Source organism: Molothrus aeneus, chromosome 2 (assembly GCF_037042795.1).
Source record: "Molothrus aeneus isolate 106 chromosome 2, BPBGC_Maene_1.0, whole genome shotgun sequence".
NCBI lineage: Eukaryota > Metazoa > Chordata > Aves > Passeriformes > Icteridae > Molothrus > Molothrus aeneus.
This window is the reverse complement of record NC_089647.1, coordinates 44,389,630-44,412,100: the sequence shown is the minus strand read 5'-3', so window position 1 is coordinate 44,412,100 and position 22,471 is coordinate 44,389,630. Positions and strand designations below refer to the sequence as shown.

Below are 22,471 nucleotides of genomic sequence, written 5' to 3'. Positions count from 1 at the left end.
GCGCCGGCGCTGCCGCGGTGCCCGGCAGGGAAGATGGCGCCGTCCCACGTCCTCAAGTGCTGCCAGAAGGTGCTGGCCTGGGTGCCCGTGGCCTTCATCGCCCTGGTCGTGGCCTGGTCCTACTACGCCTACGTGGTGGAGCTGTGTGTGTGTGAGTGGACCGGGAGGGTCGCGGGCGGCAGGAGCTACCGGCCGGGCGGGCAGGACCCTCCGCCGGCCGCCTCCTCCCCTGCGCTCCGGCGGGCTCCCTTCTCCCTGCGCCCGCCTCAGGCTTTCGCTCGGGCGGCGGAAGGAAACCCTGCCTCGGGCGCTCCCTCCGGGCCGGCTTTACCTGTTGTCCTCCCGCCCTCCTCAGGTGCCTCATGGTGGCGGGGTCCCGGCCCGGGGCCGCCTGTGGAGGTTCCGGGGAGAGGAGGAGGCCCAGGGTGCTTCGTCTGGGGACAGGGACTTCTCGAGAGCTCAGCCCCTCGTGTCTCCTCGTGAGGAGTTTCCCCTCTATTTTACTGTTGTTCATCCGTCTGATGTATCAAATAACTCCTTAAGGGTGTATAGGGGGTTCCCCTCCCTGCTTTTCATTCAGAAGCCCGGTGCCGGTGAAGCATTATGAGGCTGGAAACATCCAACTTAAGCGGGCTGGGGAAAGGATTTAGGTCTTAGGGGGTTTTGTCAGGCCGTATCCAGGCTTTCTGGACGCGGGCTCGTCTTTATATAAATCTGACTTGCAGCCGATGTCGGTCAGGGCGATATTTACCCTTTGCTGTTTTCAGGAGGAAAGTTCCGTTCAGGAGGATGTTGGCTTTCCCTGGGCAGGGTAAATGGAGGGGAACTGTGATGTGCAGTATTCATCAGAATTGCTGAAACTTGGAAGCAGCATAGGAAAACTAAGGAACGGGTTATTGAGCATTTGGCGTGTTTAAGTAAGGAAGCTGAAATGAAGAAGAACCTCGAAAGTACTAAGAACTATTTTAAGCCACATATAGGTTTGTCTAGTGTCTGTAGGTCCTGGTACTACTTCTTATTTGTGTAAACTACATGCTTTGATATCCCTAGCTAGAAAAAAAAAAATGTTTGCATGTACTTTGTATCTGGGTAGACTGATATATACAGCCTTCCATTAGCAATAATCACTTTGGTTTTTTCTCTGATGACTTAGTATTTTGGGTAACTTTTCTGTATGCTGATGTTATTTCACAACCTTTTGTATTTGGAGATCTAGACTGGAGCATGAACCACTGGCATAAATGTTATTTGAACTTTAAATAGTAGAGACATAGCTGTAAAATAATGCTTGTTGAGGTACTAAGTGAAATGTTGACATGAGATAGTTGCAAATATGTCAGTGTATCCAAATTTGCCAAATAACTATTGTGCAGTTGTCTATGTGAATAAATAGGTTTTCTGGGAAATCATGCTTAAAACTGTAAACATTTGAAAACAAATTTGAGTCAGTCTACTGGAGGTCTGGGGCATGGGTAGCTGTAACAGTAGTCCTGAAAGGGGCTGTGGGAGGTTATAGACTCACATTTTATAAGTTTTCTGTACCCACTACAGTCTGATTAGTATGACAAAAGGCAGATTAGGGCTATTTTTAAACAAAGAACAAAAACTCAGGGATTAAGAGGCTTGCCTAGGGTCGAACAGGTGGTCTCTGCTTGAATTGGGAACAGAGCCTCAAGCTCTGAGTCCCAGCTTTGTGTCTTGATCACAGAGTGGGTCAGGACTAGGTGCTGTGAATGATTTGTCTATCATGAACATAGAGAAGCTGAAAAGAGCTCTTCTGAGTTCATTAAGGTTTCGCTTGTGTGAAAATTATTGAGAAGATTGGCTCCTGTTGAAGCAAGAGCTTCTGTGTCTCTAAGTCTGGTTTCTAGAAGACTGGCTCTTTTTGCTCACAAATCAGCTCTATTAATGTCTGTGCATACAGGCTTTTAAGAAAAAGTGTCATTTAATGAGCAAAATATTTACTGACTTCTGTTGCTGCCACTGAATTTTTCAGTTGTTACTTGTCTAAATCATGCTCGATGACCAAGGATTTTATTTGTCTTGTGAGTTTTTTCTGTTGAGAGTTTGGAGGGTTTTGGTTTTTGTTGTTTATTTTTAATCTGTTGAATTTTGTTTACACTTCTGAGAAAAAGTCATCTCACCAAGTGAGAGGAAAGAGATTTTATGTTTGGGTCTTTTTGGCATTGCGGGTTTTTTCCTTTGTGTGGTTTTACTCTGCGGTTGAGTTCAAACCAGGATTGAGAGGATTTAGAGCAAAATACAAGGTTTTCTGTTTGTCTTGGCAGGTAGTTTTTCTTTCTGCTGGTGCTCCCTATGTTCTGTTTGTTTTGGGAAGGACAGCACTGTGTGCTACGAGGAAGAGCAAGGATGTGCCTCCAGCACGCAGCTGGTGAATAAGGCAACGCTGGCCTTTGCCGGTGTTCACATGGGGCGACTGCAGAAGCAGGGATATGGCTTTGGTATGGCTTTTGGCAGAGGCTGATCTGTGCCTACTAAAGGAAAGAGAGATGGAGGAAGGGAAGCTTTAGAAATGAGGAGACATAATAGAAAATTTCAAGTAAATACTGGGTAAAAGAGAAATTGAAACCCCACAGATATCAGTGTTTTTTCAAAGTTTATTCTAACAGTTATGACTGTTAGATGTGATACTAACAAGGAAACAGGAAGAGGGAAATCTTGTGTTTTCCCAATTATTACTTCTTCCTGGTTTGGTTTTTTTTTTTTTTCCTTGAAGTCCTTGGTCATTTATTAAAGGTTGAACATATATTCAGTTAGTAGATCAAGTGGGAAGCCAGGCTTAGTGTAGTATCATAAAGGAGAAGATGGTGAAGTTGGGGCTGCTTCTTTCATCACCTCACCCTTTTCCTTTCAATTTTGCTTCTCTGTGCTGCTTGCCCCACCCTCCTCTGATGGGGTGCTCACATATTGCTCAATGTGGTGTCTGATGGACTCGGGCTTCTCTATAACTCACTCCTAGTATGTATTTACTGGATTATGCCTCTTCTATAACCCTAAATTATATTACTTACACACTGGCTGTGAGCACCAAGGAGAACTGGTGTGGATAAGATGAAAGGACACTCATGAGCTTGTCTATTGTTTTCCTCCCATGGGAACTGCCAGTATCTTCTGTCTCTCTGAAGATGTTGAACACTGGCTTGTTTAGACCACTATTGCTGTGTAGTTGTGATCCATCAAGTAAATTAGCTATTAAGCTAATTGGAAAGGTGAAAACAGCCAAATGTGTGTAAGTTGAGGGAATGTCAGCATAGTGTAAAAATTCAGTGCATATGTGGAACTACAAAAGACTGAAGGCAGGTCTCAGAGGGCTTTTTAAAACGTTTTGAAGTAGAAAAAGCTGACTGAACACTTTCTAACTAGATTATTTCTTCTCTTCACACATAACTTGCCCAGAGCTCTGTTTGCAAGAAAACACACCTAGCAATGTATAAAGGATGTTGTAAAATAGCTTTTTGTTAGTTTGAAACCATTTCATGTGTTCCTTCATCTTTTCAAAACATGTTTTGCTTTTAACATCATTGCTTTTGTAAACAATGGCTATATTATGCTGCTGCTGAATTGGACTGATTGTGTTTGCTTACCACATCCCTCAGATGCTCAGAAAGAGTGAAATGCTTCTCTCATGGTTTGCTTTCATTTATGACTGACTTGGATCTTATTATCTATCCCAAATGTTTTTGTAGGTGGTGGGCTGTAGTGCAGCCTGGTTTGAGGGTGGTCACAAGACACTGTTTTGCCACATGTAGTTGGTGGGTGAAGTCAGCTCATTTCTTACAGGCAACCCTTCTGCTAAAAAACACTTCCAGACTTTGGTAGTGCAGTCTTGCACTGAGAAAAAGGGGAGTTTGTTAACTTTGAGTTGTCTGCAGCCCCTAACTAAAGTGTTATGACTGGAGTTACTAAAAAGAAACAAAACAGCAAAAAATCCTGATCAGGTTAGCTTTTTACTTCTATACTGAAGAATACATTTATTGTACATTTTCTGAAAATCACAGTCCTGACTCTTCTCTTGAGCCAGGAGTTTTCAAGATAATGACTTTTTTACATGTTTAGTAGGCTTGTGAATGAATGAGTGTTTTCATGCTTCAGGGTCTGCAAAGTATGGAAAACTCTGATTTTGAAAGCTATGGGAGAAACTAGTTGTGTATTCTTTTCATAGCATCTAGTTGCAGAAGGTTTGCTTTTTTGATACAGTGTAATGTCTAGGGTGTCTAAAATCCTGGCAAACAAAGAAGTTTGTACTTTAGAATGCATAACTTTGTGTTAGTAGTACAAATTATACTCCTTGCTGCAATGTCTCTTGTCAGTAGGGAGCTAGCTCTGATTTGCCAAAGCACGGCCCTTATGAGAAGCACGTGGTGATCCCTTGTAACACTCCCCATCTGAAGAGTCTGTTGCATAAACAGAGAGAAGGTAATTCCATCTGCCTCCTCCAAAAGAAATCTCTACTGAAAATGCTAATGCCATATCTCTCAAGCAAAGGTGATACCAACAGCAGTTCTGATTTCAATCTACAGAAAAAGCTGAAGTATCAGCACTGGGGTAATGTTTGCATGTTAAGCATGTAAAAGGCATTCCTGTAGGAAAAGAGGGTCACCTGTCAAGAAAAGGAAAACAAATTAAGCAGGTTAGATCATTAGTTAGTTAACTATGTTTACATGCCTCTCGTGAATTTAAAAATACAGAAATTGAACCACTCTGCATACACTTAATTTTGTTGTAATCTCTCAGCATAAGCATGCATATTATCATCTTAAATGAGAACCTTTTCTGTTATTATAAATAATTAGAATTCCTGTTGAGGTGGTCAGACTGGATACAGATTATTGGAAAACTAAGTGCTCAGCTGAGGAGAAAGATTATCTTCTATGGTGCCTTGCACTGTATTGGTCATACTAGTTTATAGGGACAGGTGGACATGTGCCTTTTACATTAAAATGCAATCTGCTCGCTTGGCAGTCCTCTAATGAAAAAATTGTTCCAAGTGCAACAGCCTGGTTTCTTGAAGAGTTATCTTGTATCTGCTCTTTCTTCTGTCATCAGAAGGACTCCATCCCTCTTCTCCCTCCCAGCCCCTATCTGCAGTGCCCACCTCAGCTCCTGCATCTGCTAAACCATTCCTGACAGCTCTGCAGCAGTTGGCATCTTTCCTTGAACCTAATGACTATCTGGTCGACAAGCAGTGTGGTGCAGTGACCAGTTCGGTGCTGCCCAGCTTGCTCAGGGGACTAGGCAGAAAATGAGCAGCTGAGCTCAGAGCAGCTCTGCCAGCAGGGAGTTTGGGCTTGTCTCTTCTGCTGTCCAACAGCTTTGATGAAACTTAGTGGTGCGTACTGTGTGTGAGACCTACTGTGAGCCTCAGCACTTGTCTGAAACTGCTCCATGGGCAGGATGGGTTTGGAGTAGAGTAGAGAAGGGGCTTAGGGAAAGCAAGGAGCTGAGTAAGTGTCTGAGCTAAAGCAGGAGCTCTTCCTGTTTTACTTTCTTGTAGCCATGATCACTCACTCTGCAGTGCTTCCTGATTGCCTTCTAGATGCGGGCTATAAAGCTTTGCTTCTTGCTTTGAAAGGACTTGGATACCATGAGCATTTAATATTATGGAAAATAACTTCTCTCAGTTTTTTCTCTGGTAACAGCAGTAGGAGATTTCTGTATGCCTCTGGAGTTAGAACAGTGATCTAAATATTACTTTCATTTTTAGTCAGGAGTTTTATGTTCCTTCATCACTTGGGAGTCTCTGTTTTCCTACAAGACGCTATGGATAAAAGGACCAGAATTTCAAGCGTATATTTTCAGCAGACATTTCTTTGAGGTCATTGACCCTCTATATACAGTGAACTTCAGGTTCTTCTGTCTGTTGAAATTTCTATAATTAAACTTTGTTCTCTACTGACTCATATTTTTATGAGTTAATTTCATATGCTTTTCATAATTAAAGAATTTACAGGGTTTAAAGATGGGTTTCAGAGCTGAGTTCTCATATACCTGTGATAGTTGAAATGCTTGGATGGCACTGGACCTGCTTTTTCTCTTGGAACTTGGGACTGTGGTGGAAAATGGGAGTAAGATAGATTCTAATTGTCTGCCTAAAATTGTGCCTGTTAATGCTGAGGGTCCATGCCATTCATTTTTCACCCATGCAGTGCATCACTTTGTTAAACAGTTTCTTACAACTGTAAGATTTTATGCTGGTTTAACATGTACTTTTCTTACAAGTGTTACAAACTGTAGGTTCCTGAAACAGCTTTTATGGAGTTTTGATCTCAGTCATTAACTTCTTCCAGCTGGTGCATAATTTTCCTGTAATAGGATGAGTATACATTTTTTTCCCATTAGAATGTATAAAATGTAACAGAAACACTTGGAAAGTAAGGACAGACCACTTTTTTTTTTTTTTTTTGTGTAAGCTGAATCTCCACCAAGGTGTGATTCAGTTATAAAAGAGATAATGAGATTGCAACAAATTCATTTGTTCTTTTAGCCACTTCCCCAATATTCCTCCTTCTGCTGTCACTAAACTGTTTTCTGTGGGATGTGCTTAACTCCTTCTCTCCCGCATCAAGAAACAAAAAAGCCAGATTTTTCCCACTCTTCAGCTCTTCTTCCTCCCCACAATCTTCAGTGGAATACCTAATCTTTGACCATCTTCCCTTATCTTTGCTGGAAGTCAAGTTCCCCCTCTGCAGCATTTCATGCCTGTGCTTTTCCTTTTTCTCAAACGACCAAATGGCTCATCCATTCCTTCTTCATCTTTTCCTCTGACTCTTAAAATTTTCTTGTGAGATTGTCAAAGACAAGCAGATCATAAGAGCAGCATGCTTTGCCTTTGCAGTTTCTGCAGCAGTCTCTCTGATGCTGTACGTGGTGCAGCATTATCTTAAATGTGAAGCATGGAACCATTTCAATCATATGATCTACAGAGAGAGGGTTTCAAAGCAGCAGTCTTTTGTTTGTGGTATTTCATTTGTGCATCTCGATGTGTGTTTGTCTCCAGTGTGGGCAATTTTTATGCATCTCTTGTGAAGTGCTAAGTGCAGAGATAGTGTTTGGGCTTTGGGTTTTTTTTTTTCCTTTTTTAAACCTTTTTGTGACAAAAAAAATTTAGAGCTTGAAGAAATTCATCTAGAATTAGGCAAGCTGCCAGTGCAGAGAGAATGAAACAAAGTTTAAATTAAATTTAAATAACCTTGAAAGAAACAGACATTATTTGTTTGAGGAGACCTAAACACATAGTTATTGTATAAGCTGGTTTGCAGTTGTGTGTGGTGGACTTAAGTCAAGTGCCTCATCTACTGCCTTGTCATGGGTGTGAATGCAGAGAACCTGTTACTGTATTATTCTTCTTGACAAGTAGTCATTCCTTTCAGCTTTGTCAAGTTTGGATTTAAACAAAGAGAGAAAAGAAGTGTATATTGCTTTGTGATTCATTGAAGGATTTCACATCTGTTGGTTTGTGCCCTGCAGATTTACCCTGAACATTGCAATGGAGACCAAAACTTGAAGCAGAGCTCTTGGAGCAGTGTGGTTTCTGTTCTGTTTTGCAAAATCCTATGTGACTAACACTCAAGTGGCTTTTTTACAGTATCTGAAAAAGGATGCAATCTATGCATAGGATTTTTGTGGGGATGTTTTGTGTATTTTATCTATTTAATCTGCTGCTCCTTAAGTTTCATGTTGAGGGGTTTAAATAATTGTATTTTTAAAAAGTTTGACTTCAGCTTTGTAATTGCATACAGTGATACTATGGCTGTGTTCCATGGTAGATAGCTGCTGAGATAAAGCTAAAGCAGCAAGCAGTGCAGAAAGTAGGCTTGAACTTCTGTAATAATTAATAATTTAGACAAAGCATAAATTTTGACAGTGGAAAGCTTAAAAACCCTTGACTACTAGATTCAGGTATGTTTTTCTCTTTTGTGTGGCTATTTTCTGTTAACATCCTGAAAGCTGTTAATATCCTATGTTTCTCACTACTTCCCACACTTGTAGAACCCTATTGCCAAGTTAAGAGTGGAAGTGGGAATCTCTTTGTGAGCAGAAACAATGATCTGGGAGAGCTTTCAGGTACATGCAGGGCCTCAGGAGCTGTGCTTCCATGCCTCAGGAGTTGTGGTAGTCTCCCACCACGTGGCAGGGCTCTCCTCTTGCTGGAGGCTATAGTCAAGCAGTTGCACACCCTGCCCCCATCCCAAATGATGACAACAGGCTTAAGGATCTGGGCCAACTCACTCCTAGTTGTTGGTCTTTAGAAGCAACCACTCTCCTGATCTAACTTCCTACAACTCACTGTGATTGCTGACTTTTGTGCTGCAAGCAGCAGTCCTTTCTTGGACATTACAAAAATTGGTTCCCACCAGAGTGCCCCACTCCAGTACTTCACCTGCAAGCAAAGATGTGCTTGCAACTGTGTTGCTATGGTGGGTGATAGCCTAGGAAGATGACAGAAGTTAATTCTCTCAGTAGGAGCCATGCATGCTTCAAGCCCTGCTTGTTTCTTGTTAGGCAGCATGCCAGCCCTGCTGTTACCTCCAGTGCTTTTCCCTGGGAGCCCTAATGCATCTCTGAGGAGGAGTAGACAGAGCTGTTCTCCCCTTGGCACACATTGCATTAGGATTTACAGTATTTCAGTTAACGTTCTTAGAGTCCTGACTTTATGCTTTCCAAGAATATGTGGTGAACTGTCAGCAGGCAGGTGAGCTCTGAGGATTTTTTGGTTTGTTTATTTATTTGCTGGAAGCAATAGTTACTGAATGAGAGCTCTTGGATGACAGGCCATGCTCTTTTGTACGCTTGCCTCTCTGTTAGCTCTGGACTACTATCAAAGATTCAGTCTAGATGTTCTGGAGTATCCAAAAATCCCTTTGCAGTGGCTCATACAGTCTTTGTGCTGTCACTTTTTCATATTCCTAAGTAACCTGGTACTTAGATGAGACCTGCATCAAAATGGTGTACTTCTGACCTTGTCCTCTATCCAAAACTTTCTATCCTTTTATTGCCAGTGGATTTTTCCCTCTGCAACCCCTGGATCATTTTTTATGTTTCTAGGGAGTTGCTGTCATTTCTTCCTTTTTGCAAAGAAGCTAGAGGGTGTAGATTTAGCTAGTCAAGCTTTGTCTTGGGGTGTCTCAGTCTAAGTAAGGTTTAATGTATAACATTTTGTTTTACGAAAAGAACAAGCAGCAAAGCCTCCAGCATCAAAGGATGCCAGCATTTGTTACCAATCAACTTGATAACCCATGTATGAACAGATTCCCTAAATCACCATGAGAGGTCTTTAAACCTTTGTTTATTTCATAAATAGTTTTATAATTTTAAAAATACTTAATATTTATTAATATTTACAAGTCCAGTTTGTTGAAGACAGGAGTTCCCCATCACTACTCTCCCACAACTAATATACTTGTTTTTAAATGACATGTTTTTCAATACAAAGTTCCTTAAAGGGCTGAATCCAGGACCTTGGCTTATTAATATCTTGATGGGAATCCAGGTAGGTTACATTACTGGCTGCTCTGTTGTCAATGTACTGCTGGCTGAAAATCAACTCTTAACGTAGGCAGTTCCATATTTAAGCTCAGGTGGCAAATACCAGTCAAACCTGACCAACATTGCAAACTTGAAACTTCACTTAGGGAATCCAGTGACATAATGCATGAGGGAAGGTCAGCTTGATGGGCAGTTTGATTTCTTCCATTACTCAGTGAACTTGGTGATAGCAAATTCCTCCTCTCAGAAAACAGAGTACCTAATGCTTTGTAAGGAGATTTACAAGGAGATCTTTATCCGCAGAGTTTTGCAAGGAGATTTTATCCTCACATTTCAGGAAACACTTGTTGCAAGCTGGGCCAGTAGGTAAGCAAGGAAACTGATTTTGGAAGAGTCTGAAGCCAAACATGATAAAGGAGCTTGATTAGCAAAGCAGGTCCCTCTTGGCTGCTGACCATTCTCACTGCTGGATGAGGGTTCAGGTCTGCAGGTCACAGCAGCTGTGTCTGGAATTTTTGTTCTCCATGAGCTGACACCTCTGCTCTCCTGCCAGCTGTGTGGAATAGATAAATGAAGACTTGCTTATTTTCATCTGTCTGGTGTAGAAGTAAATGGATTTACTAGTAATGTCCACAGCCATAAGTCTGTCAGCTTTAAGTGACCTTTATATTCAAGGCAGGTATTGACCGGCAGTCACAAACTGCATATTGGTGTTGTTTTCATCAAAAAGAGTTGGCAGATTGTTAATGACTTCAAAAATACTGTTATGAAAATATATGTTGGTTGGGTGGGATTTTTGCTTGCTTTGGTTTTTACTTTATATATACTGACAGTTTCTGGTATTACCTGCAGAGCACCTGCTCTTGTGCAGAGTGTGTAAGACAGCTCTGTACAGCACCGTGTTTGTCAACACCAGCTGATTATCCTGTTTGTCACTGCTCTCTCTTGCAATTGTCTAGTAGTGTCAGCTACAGAACTACTGGAGTTATTCCTAACACAACAAGCATTTTCACATGTGTAGATACTTGAGTGTAGTGTTACTATGAGCTTGATCTGGCCAGCCCGAGGATAAATACCTTTCCTTCAAATGCAAATGTAATTAATTAGTGGTGTGGACATTAGCTAGCTCCATTCAGATGCTTCTGAGTTTCCCTGCCTTTCTGTCAATTCTGCTTTTTCCTGTTCACTGATGTGCCAGAGAGAGCACAGCTCACTGACTGATGCAACTAAGAGCTCTCTTTGTCTTTTGAGAAGAAACCAGGCTTTCTTTTGGCTCTGTCTGATAGCTTAAAGACAATATTGGAAGCAATTTATGCACAGCACTTCCATGCTACTGAACAATAAAGCTGTTACTGTTATGATAAAACAGAATTTTTGGTAAAAAATTGAATGAAGTCCAGTAATATGAGTAACCAGCTGAAGAAAGTGTGTAGAAGTAATTCTAGGGTTTTAAACCCATCAAAATGCAAATAGAATGAGCAGTGTCAAGAGTAATTAAATAGCCCAAGAAAATCAAGTCACATTAGGGGGGGTTTGAGCAATTATGGTAAATTGAAAGTGAGTAGTGCTTCTTGGGGAATGGGGCTTTTCAGGGACAGCAGACCAGGTGCATTGCTGGAGCAGAGGGCTAACTTCATATTTAGAAAAATCCTTTAGTAATTTGGGCTGATACATCTTTTAATACACAGTAGCTGGTGCGGACGCAAGTGTGGGACTGAGGTTAAGACCTGGCCACATTTTCTTCTGCATGCTGACCAAGTGTAACTCTTGGGTTTGAAATCATTTGAAAAGTGCAGGCACCCTTGTTGAGAGGACCATTAGGAGACCTTTGGTATAACTTTCAAGAATATTTTATAGATGCAGCGGTAAGGAGCCATCTGTAGGATTTTGTGGATTCCAGAAGTCAGCTGCCATTGTAGCTATGTTTTTGAACTGTTTAAGTGGTAGCACAGAATTTACTGTTCCCACAATACATGGCAGAAATCTTCCCAGTTGTCATAGCTAAATTCATTGCTAAATGTAACTCAGTACCCAAGAAGTATCTTGCATTGCTTATGCTAATTTCTGCTGTAGACTGGTTGTATTTATGCATGTGCTCTCTGTATTGAGGCTGAAAAGACCTTGGTTAAATAAAAAGTTGCTTTATTATTGTGATAAGAGAGTATTTTCTGGGCAGCCAGCCTCCAGCTGCTCTCAATTACTTGTTCTAGTGAAAGAATCATGTTCATATTGTTTAAACCATAAAACAAATCATAATGATAGCTGGTAACAAGTAACAGAAACATTCTGCAGTGCAAGTTGAACTGCCTTGTTTGAAATATGAATTCATTTTGCCTGTCCCTGTGATAATGCTTCTCTGAATCCTGTACTGATGGGCATGGCGATCACGAGTGTAGGAAATGTGGTTGTAAAACAGAGCATCCCCCTTTGTACTAGTGTTTCTTCCCTGCCTGCATTTTCTTCCTCCTATTTCCTCCCACCCCAGATTCTCACACATACACAGTACCTGCAGTGCCTTTGAAGGCATCATTTTGTGATCATTTGAAGTCACAAGGCAATATCTCAAGTGCTCCTGCTGAGCACAGGATGTGTGAGGAGTTTGGGCTCTGGCTCGTGCTTTAAGGCATCAGTGGCCCTGACAGCATTTCTTTCCCCTCTCATGGCTGTGTGTGACCCAGGACAGTGAGAGGTCACTCGCTGCCATTCCCCCTTCACCCCTGCAACAGCCTGCTGTTGGTGATCACACAGACTTGTAGTGTGGTAGCTACCGACTTCATTGGTGGCTCAAACATGACCCCAAGTGTGAACTCTCACTTTTGCTCTGTTTGTCTGCCACAGGGGAGTGGGCAGATGGTTGAGGGGTAACTTTTTACACCCTTGCAGCAAGAGTTGTCCACCACAGGTCACACGTCTGAGATAAGCATCGTGTCAGACGTGGCTGATGGTGCAGCCGTGCTGCAGACCAGCCCCAGCCAGTGCTGCTGCTGAGGCACATGGTGTGGCAATGTGACTCTTGGTGCTGGCTCAGCACAAAGGAGTCACGTCTCCTGCAGCACCATTCTATAAAATGTTGCTTTCTGAATCCCCTGGCAGTATGCTGGGAGTGGAGAAACCTATTGTGTCCTGTTCCTGGATATCTGAAGTTGAAATACATCAGTCTAGTACAATATGAAGATAACACAATTCTAAGCTTATATGGCTCAAAATTCTGCAAAGAGCATTCATGGTGACAATTGAGTGTGTGATTCCTGGACCCCCATAGCCTTTTAGCAGGAACCTGGCAACATCTTCCTGCTTTGGCTTTTGGCTACATGATGCTGTCAACTTAGTCATCTTGAATCATTTCTCTAAAACAACTCTGGGCTGTTAAGGGAGGAGAGCACCTACTGTGTGCCTGCCAGTTAGGAAATAAGAAATATCTCAGTGTGGGAAGGTCACAGAATTAAGGCTTTTAGAGAACAGTGGAGAAGTGCTAAGGTCTTCATGTTCTGTTGCTGCCCTGTAACAGAAGCCAAATGAGTATTTGCTCATGGAAATTTACTCATTGTCCTGCTTGTATCAGTAAATAGTGTTTCTATCAGCTTCTTGTGACTGATTAGGGTCTGCTTTTGCAAATGGAAATTATGTAACCATAAATCTAAGTTACACTTTCAATAAAATGCCATTTTCTGAACAAATTAAACAATGAGATGATGTCAGTGGTGCTTGCCTTTGCAGACAGGGCAGTGCCCGTAGGGGTTTCTGTTGAATTTCAGTACTGGTAATTTCTGGAAATATATGAGTCTATGTGTATGTATGTGCATGGGTAAGTATAGGTATGTTTAGTTATTTGTTTGTACCTCTTTTCATGAAAAGCTGAGAAAAGTTAAGGCTGTGCAACTAGTGAAGGGATGCAATTGCACTTTTATCTCTACTTCTTCCCACCCTTAAGGAATGCCAGCCAAAATGTGAATGTTACTTTGAAATTTGTGGAATGGCTGGAATAACCGAAGTGTGACTCCTGCTCAGAGCTGTCGTGGGCGTGGATGTGGAAATAAGCATAGCACTTCAGTAACAAGATCAGTTCTTGTCCTTTGCTATACTTCTATATTGGTTGGAGTTGAATTTCTTCCTCTGCAAGAAGCTTATCTAGCTATGGTTGGAACATGCCTTTTAGGGGAGTAGGAAAATGTGATTGGGAAGGGGGGGTTTATTCCAAGCTTGATGACAAATGTCTTTTAGCATGCCTCTTGCAAGGTCTTGGGAGATCATATCACCTCTTTGCCTCAGAATAGGGAGATTTGGTTTTTTCCTATTACGCAGTAAGTTGGAAGATGCTTGAACACGTCATAGCAGCCCTGAAAATAAGCCTGAAAGTAAAAGCAAACCAGCTCCCTAACACTTTTCTTTTAGAGATGAGATATTCTGAGAGGTTTCTTTGAAGCAGCTTCAAAAGTGCTCCAAAGCTTTCTGAAGCTGACTTTTCTATCACTTCACACTCCAAGAGGAATGCTTCCAACAAGTGACATTTTCCCCCAGTTTCATTTGTTACACAGCTAATGATGTCCCTGTGTCTGCAGGATTGTTTCCTGTGATAAAGCTGTAGGCTCCTGCCTCTTTCATTCTTGTGACATAGGTGAGATGAAAGATAACAGACAACAATGTGAGGAAAAGTATCTAGGAAAGTGTAACCAACCACTGGGGTCACAAAGGAAAGTGTCTTTGTTGCCAGGGGTGATGCTAGGTGTCTAAATCAAAACTAAAACAACTTTTTCCTCTGTGAAAGTTAAAATTGCAATTTGTGCTCGTCCCCTAAGTGGACAGAGTTATAAAGTACATTTGAATCCAGCCTAATATAGGCTGTATGGTGAATTTTAGAGGTAGTATTCTGTAGAAAGGGATTCCACATACTTGAAATGGTGTGCTTCATCTTGGAGGGACCCCAAAATGTTGGGAGATCCTGTGTGTAAGCTGCTCAGTGGGCCTGCTGACAGCGTGTTGCACCTGTATGTTTCTGGGCAAGCTGCAGCAGCAGGAAGTTCAGTGTAGGCCTGTCTACCTCTCTTTACACGTAGGTTTGCTGCACTCCTTCCTTAGACTGATTTTGGAAACCCTGAGGTAGCCAGTATAAAGCTCTGCGCTGCAGTTAGGCAGACAGTTCACTTTGTTCAACTCCCCTGGTGCTGTAGCACTGAGAGGTTGAATCCTTTGAAATTCTGGGGCCATAGTGAAAACTCCATGTGCCTGAGCATGCAAGTGCCTGCTTCTGAGCTCTTTGCATTGAAGTAAACTGCAGCTTTCACTGTCTGGTCATGTTTTATCCTTCCCTGGCAATATCTTTCTAGAACTTCATAAGTCTTCTCACTAAACCAGGAACTTTATACTAAGAAGCAAATCCGAAGAATATTTTTCCTTTTATAGCTGAGCAATAGATTGATATGGCAATATATTTTAAAATCCTCAAAAGAGCAGCTGTTTTACACCACTTATGTTTGTGAATCATGGGCAGTTTGTGTTGATTGCAGTGCTTAAGGCACTAACTTCTGCTGATGCATCTATCTAGTGTATACTGCTGTTGCATCATGATTTGAACATATCAATCATAAGCAATGTTTATTTTGTTTAAAAAAAATCAGTAAGTGAAAAGGCAGTGCTGCCTTGGGATTTTTCCCCCATCCCATGTCCCAAAAAAGAAACCATATTTCAAAAATGTTTGAAATGAAAATGGCACTAATTTAGCAGAAGCTGGCAGCCATCTAAACATCATGACCAGTAGAGGAGAAAAGTGATAGGGAGCAAACTTGTAACTACAGGCCAGGGATGGAGCCCACAATGGCAATGTCATGTTCTGTGAGGTGTTTTCCCCTGATGTACAGTTCAAAAGCAAGAATTGATTTCTCAATGGTACAAAGCTTCTTGTTAGATGGCTGGCCTAGCAAACACTTAAAAGTCTTTTTTACATAAAGATTGACTATTAACTTATGTGAAGAAAGGCTTTGCTTTGTAGTATAAGGGTCCTGTAAAACTGTTGATGTGCCATCTGCTGAGTGGATTTAGACTAGTAGGGTTGCTGTTCATTTAATCTACGTGACAATGGGCATTAGAACTGCGAAAAGGACAGAAACAGTAACATTAACTTGCATGAGCCTCTGAGACAGAAGAGAACAGGACATCTTTTATTTCATCTGAGGATGTTAAGACAGGATGAAAATCACAAGCATTTCCATGTTGGCTTTTACCTCAAACTGCAGGAGTTTCTCGAATGAAAATTGTTCTACACAGTCTAATAACTGCATTCTAACCTAAGGGACCTATTTGTGAAAGAGAAATTATCTCCCTGGTGCTGCGAAGCTTAATTAATTTTTTGAAGGTTATTTAGGGATCTTTTTGATGAAGTCCCACTTGTGATAAGATACTATCTTTTCTTTTCCTTGTTTTTGCATGCAAAACCTGTTCATTATTTTGAGTCTTCAAACATCAGATTTGTCTCACAGCTTTGTTTTGTGCTGAGAGCAGAAATTAGGCTACAAATTAAGGAGTACTTTAATGACAATTATATCCAGATATCCTGAAGTTTTATAGATAACTATGTTCTCCCACCCCCAACAGAGAATAATTAAGAACTTTTTATGTTTCTTGTCCAAGGAATTACATGTTTATGAATGAATGTGTGCAAAGGTGTTTACTTAAGATATAAGGAGCCAAAGATAAAGCTAAATCTAAAGTACTTTTAGTATTTAAGTTAAACATACTTTGCAAGCTTATTTTACCTCTGACTTTTAAAATAATTTTTATCTTCTCCTTGCATTGTTGAAAACATTTTAACTGGAGAAATAACACATTGGTAAAATTTTAAGCAAAAACACTCACAGGATTTGCTTTAAAAATAATTTGGCTTCTGAAGCATGCAATGGAGTTTCAGGCAGAAACATGGGAGCAGGCTGTGCAAGTATGCATAACTAATGTGAAATTAAGCTGTTCTTTCGGATTGACCACCTTGAGTTTGAAGGCAACATTTTTCTATCCCAAATGGTAATTTCTTCCTCCTTTAGGTGGAAGGAATTGAAACCTTTTCCATTCATTTTGCAGAGGCTTCTGTGTACAGACAGAGGGTGGATATTTAATGGAAAGGGATGGGAGCAAGAAAGAAGGAAAAAACTCTAAAACATGTCTGAACAAAAAGGGGCCATCTATACACTCAGGTATCATGTCATTATGCCTCTTGCTGCCCATGAAAAGAGGCACAGGTGCATAATGCAGTTATAGACCCGTTCCCTGTAGGTATCTACAGGTAAGTGACAAATGCCACCTCTGTAACAAAGCTTCCCTTCAGAAGGAAGTCTGCAATGCACACTCAAGCCCTGCAGATGTAACACGGGCAGCAAGAATGCATCTGGAAAAAGCTCTTTTGAATTGTTACAAGGTTAATGACAGTAGAAGTGTCAAAGTTGGGAGAGAGGAAGAAATATGTAGTGAGCTAAACTGCAGGAGGCACAGTGTGCCCTGTTAAGATTTTGGTTGTGCTGGTGACCAGAAGCTTTAAGATGGAGTCAGGAAGGATCCTTTCCTCAGTGAGTTTCAGTAATTCAGTGTCCAAGGAAGAGATCCAGCAAGGGAAGTGATATGAACACAGCAACCAACAAGTCCAGCAGCTCTCTGTTCAGCATCATCCCTGAACTGATTAACTGAGCGTGAGGGTTTTGGAGAAGCCTGAGGGCAGGAAGATGTACTAGTCAGGCAGTGTACAAGGTAGATTTGAACAATGGAATTTGCTGTTGGCATAAAAGGAGATGAGGAGGTGGAGAGATTTTAACTATGTATGAAGATTTCAGGTCGGGGGGGGAAAAGGCAAAAATAGTATGTGACAGGAAGAGAGAAGTGGGGGGGGAGGAAAACTTAAGGAAGAAGGTTGAGTGTAACAGTTTCACAGGAAAAGTAAGAACTTTTAATTTCGTTTTCTGCTTTCCAGTGGTACACCTGTTGGCCTAGCTGTTGACTCAGAAAAATTAGTTAGGTGCATATAGGAAGGGGAATATGCATAAATTATGTCTAATTATTGTCTGTGGAGTGTGCTCGCTTCATTAGCCCAGGGAACTGCATCCCTTCAGCTCTTCCAGTAACTCACCAAGGATCAAGGCTGGCAGGAGGAATATTGACTCCTTTTTTACCCTGGTGTTGGGTGGGGAAACTCTCCTAACACCTAAAGTATTCTTTGGAACAAGTCAACAAACTCGTATATCTCACTTTTAGCCAATTATTTAATTATTTACAAATTTACCTAACTTTTTTTTTTTTTCTCTTCCAGTTACCATTTCTTCAACTGCCGAAAAAGGTAATTTTTTAAAGTTTTTATGAAGATGTGAATAGCTGCTTTGCATGCAAATCCTAAGGGACATAGAGTTTAAATGTACTCCTTTATGTGTGATCTCTGCGTAGTGAGTAGATTAGTGCTAAGAAACAAGGTAAATATTGTACAGTTGAGTCTGTTTTGTTTCTAATACCACAAACTTGGGATGATGACAAGATCTGTGACTAATGCAAGTAATGCAACTATGATTTAAGTTTGCATTTATTTTTAAATGGGTACCTACTAAGAACAGAAAAAGGAGAAGAGAGAAGGAACTGCAGCACATACACAATTCCATTTTCTGTTTAGGCCTGTGACCTGGAAGACTTCTGGAAGAGAGTGAATTGTTATTGTACTGCTTAATATTTTCCAAACAGCTTACCAAATTCCTCAGAACTCCATTCTTAAGGAGTAGTTAGAATTGTGCAAAAGACAACCATTACAAAAGTAGCTACACATTATAATTTTAAATATCCAGGTCAAGTGCTTGAGGCCTTGTTTTGAGAGATTTTAATCTTCATATTGGCTTTAGCAAGTACATGCCACAGTGGGTAGTAGTACACAGTGACAGAGATAAAAACTAACAAAAAAATTCTAGTATATTGTTGCTGGGATATTTATTTGGGAGTTCATTGCGGTTTATAGGGGAACATGAGTGGTAGATTAGGCACAGATTTGCACTTTATCCACAGAGAGCTGTTTCAGACTGGTAGAAGCTCTGATCTCTTAAATATTTTGCAAAAGAGCACAAAACTAGAAGCTAATCTATCAGTTTTCTTCCCGGTGAATATCTACCAGAACACTGTAAAAAGAGGGATCTTGATGGAATTTGTTGGTTTTTAATTTCTAATGGAGAGCTGAAAGAATAGGAAAATCTTCAAAATAAACTGTAAGCCATTCAAGTTGTGAGCTTGTGTTACACTGGATTTTTTCATCCCATTTTACAGCTGGGCTTTATCTTGACTTCACAAAATTCTGCAAGCTGCTGCTGTACTTGCTGTTGACCTGTAGAGGAATAAGTTTTACTTCCTAATTTCTTCTGGAAAGGCAAGATTCATGTATCAGTTAAGGAAGTCTGGCAGAGCAACGTTTGTGTTGCATAGTCAGATCACTATCCCAAATGCAGTGCCTATCTGACTGGATCAGGTTCTTCTAAACCTACCAGAGAAGGAAAATGCAAGATTAATTAATGAGACTGACACTATCACTGGAACCTGTTAGGCTCTTAATAGCTGTCACCTGCATGCTGCTTGCACCTCCCGTTTTGAATCATGTCATAGGCATCCTGTATGCATGAATTTATCAACCATGAAAGTTGATTTGAAATGACATGTGAAGTCTTCTTTCATTTGAGAAGAAAGGTGGCTTAAGTTTTCTAAAGTTCTTATAAGCCTGCTCATGATAACCAGGAATCACCATCAGAAGAGTTGAAAGAACAAAATACCAGAAGCATTGCTATGTAAATCAATAATGTGCATCTTAGCAAGTGTATTTTGCTCCATGTTTCAGTGTAATAAGTACTGCAGTAAAGTGATTTGAATATAATGGCAACTTTTGATTAAATTAGTGGTGATTCCTTCACCCTGTTAAGGCTCATTTTTGCTTTGTAATTTTATATTCTTGTCTAGTTTTATATCCATTAGGATGGAGGAATAAAGTCAACTCTGAATCTCTGTTAACAATGTAATATACCATTGCTCTATATTATTGCCTCTCTGTAATCTGACTGTCTTGAAAGTAGTATTAAGAATGATTCAGAAAAGAATGTTAAGGGCAAATCTTAGGAGAGCTTAGCATATTTTAGGAGGATTCTGAGAGCATGTCTTAAGACATTTTCTTCTTGAGGCATAGTATGCATCAGTGCCTTTAAAGAGAACTGACTTCACTAGGTCACAGCATGGCACCGAGAATCCTGGGTTGCCTTAGTCTAGCCAGGACTTCCTTGTGACTCTGAATCTGGATAAACTGGCAGATACTGGGGTTGGGGGTTTTTGTTATATTTTCCATCTAGCTTGTAATGACAAGAAAATGAGCTGACTAGGAATAAACCCAGTTTACATTTGTTCTGGAAACAGATGCAAGATGCTTCAGGGAGTAGTCTGTAGAGGAGCTGCTGATACCCAAAGTGGTGGGTAGATGGACTGCTAAAGTAAAGCTGTTAAAAATGGTATCTTCCCTCCCTCTCATTTCCTGGGGAGCATTGACAGGACAGTTATGTGTAATCGCAGTAGGAAAGGCAGCATGGGAGTAGGAAAAGAAGCAAGAATTTATTTAGAGTGAAGCCACTATGGACTGCCAACTGCAGGGTCTTTCCCTGGGTGCTGCCCATCACTGGCTACTGACTAGTGGCCCTTGGCTTTTAATGATGGTGACAGATTGCAAGAGCTCAGTGACGTGAAGAGCACTTTAATAGCTGCCTCTATCTAATAAATACTGGTAGCACTGGCACAGATCTGTACCCTTGACACAGCCAGCTGTGGTCCCTGTTATTCTGTGGGTTTTAGGGACATTTACAGCCTGTGACAAAGCTTTGAGGTTCTGCTGTTTGACTCATTGTGTGTGCTCTAAAAATAATCCTTCAGAAGAATCTGAATTCTAGTGTGATTTTTATAGACAGAGTAGAACTGTTTACTGTGTAAGTTAGTTTTGCTGTGCCTTGCCCTTCCCTATATCTCATTTCCTCTTTCCTTCTATTCAATTTCTCTTGCCCTCTTCTCCACCCAAGTTCTGATCTGTGCCACTGATTTCACTCCAGTTTTATGTACTTTTTTCCTCTCTTCCAAACCATTTGCTCATTCTTTAATTGCTTAACCACATTGTGTTTGAATGTAGAGTATGTTTTTCATAACAGACATCTTCTAATAATGCAGTCCCTACTACAGTAATACACAAGTTCTTTCCTATCAAGCGACTGATTTAGGATGGCTTTAGGAAAGGGTTTTGTTTCTGGCATTTTCAGTGAGCTCCACAGCTGAAAATTTGCCAAGTCTGCCTCTGAGGTTAGAGGAATCAGAGGCAAAGGTAAAAAGTATAATTCTCTAACAAAAGCTCAAATGCAATTTGTTTGTTTTCATTGCAATAAACAGTGAAAATCCTGAAAGATGATAAATTAAAGCCATGTCTTCTGTCACTGTGCACAAACATTTTCTGAGCTGTTGGAGGTTCCCAAAGTTTTGAGCCTTTTTTGCTATCCATTAAGTATATCATACACCTTCTTAAAGGACTCTATCTGTACAGAAAAGTAGGTCAAATTTCCTACTTTACTGCAACTGAAGATAATATAAATATTTAATATGACTTCTCTAACACTTGCTGTTCTGGCACAACTGATCTGTTTCCTCTTGACAAGTGATAAAAGAAACCATTAGAGGAAACAAGATTGGAAGGAGCTTCCTGGGTCATAAGGTCTGCATTTCTGGTCTTTAAGACAGTGATATCATGCATACTCATTAGAAAATTTATTGAGCTCCCTCCTAAACCCAGCTACATTTTATTGCCACTGTGTGTAATAGGACTTTTCCAGCTTGTATTTCTCAGATGATTTGAAAGATAGTAAGAAAATCTTTAACTCACATCTGGCATGACTGGAGTGCAGTAATCTCCAAACCCCTGCTTGGGGATTTTAACTGTCATTCATGACCAGTGCCTTCTGTAATGGCACAGTACTGTGCTGTTTCTGTTAGAAGTAGAAATTAAATTGAATTACATAGGTTAGTAAGTAATCAATTACTTTCTGATAATCTAGAACAGAATTACAACATCATCTTTATCCAGAAAGGTTAGTCACTTACATGCCAGAAGTGAGGCTGTGAGGCTGTATTCAGTTCTGGGGTTTGGGGGGTTTTTGTTTGTTTTTTGTTTGGATGTGGTTTTGTTTTGTGGGGGCCTTTTTTTTGGTGGTGAATTTTGTTTGGTTGGTTTTGGGGGGTGGGTTTTGTCGATTTGTTTTCTCCTTCAAAATCTACTTTGGAAAGTTCAGCAAGGTCCTGCACATGAGTCGGGACAATCCCAAGCACAAGTACAGACTGGGCAGAGACTGGATTGAGAAGCAATCCAGTCTGGGGAGAAAGACATGGAGGTGTTGGTTGATGAGAAGCCCTACATGGCTCAGCAGCATGTGCTCACAGCCCTGAAAGCCAGTGGTGTCCTGGGCTGCATCCAAAGCAGAGTGGGCAGCAGGGCTGGGGAGGGGATTCTGCCCCTCTGCTCTGCTCAGAGCCCACCTGCAGGGCTAGATCCAGCTCTGGGGCACCAGCACAGGGAGGACATAGACCTGTTGGAGTGAGTGCAGAGGAGGCTACAAAGATGATCAGAGGAATGGAGCACCTGTCCAGCTGAAGACAGCCTAAGGGAGCTGGGGCTTATTATCCTGGATAAGTCTCCAGGGAGACCTAATAGCACCTTCCAGTACCTGTAGGGGGGACTACAGGAATCCTGGGGAGAGACTTGTAGCAGGGACATGGACTGATAGGACAAGGGGAGAATGACTTCAAACTGAAAGGGGGGCAGGTATAAATTAGGTATTAGAAAGAAGTTCTTTATTGTGGCAGCAGCAAAGGTTGCCCGGAGAAGTTTTGGATTTTCCATCCCTGGAAGCTTTCAAGGTCACTTTGTAATCTATAATAAAAACATTATTAC

At 41.1% G+C, this 22,471-nt stretch overlaps 1 protein-coding gene across 3 annotated transcripts in view; it reads left to right on the top strand.

Moving 5' to 3' along the window:
* Positions 1-22,471, top strand: part of ZDHHC20 (zinc finger DHHC-type palmitoyltransferase 20) — a 49,108-nt gene continuing 26,637 nt past the window's right edge. For 2 of the 3 annotated variants that reach the window (XM_066544815.1, XM_066544814.1), the window contains exons 1-2: positions 19-151; positions 17,792-17,818. In XM_066544815.1, coding sequence (XP_066400912.1) covers positions 34-151; positions 17,792-17,818 — 145 coding nt within the window. In that variant the 5' untranslated portion in view covers positions 19-33. Of the gene's footprint in view, positions 152-17,791; positions 17,819-22,471 lie in introns of all 3 variants that reach the window. The other variant, XM_066544816.1, reaches the window with a different exon arrangement.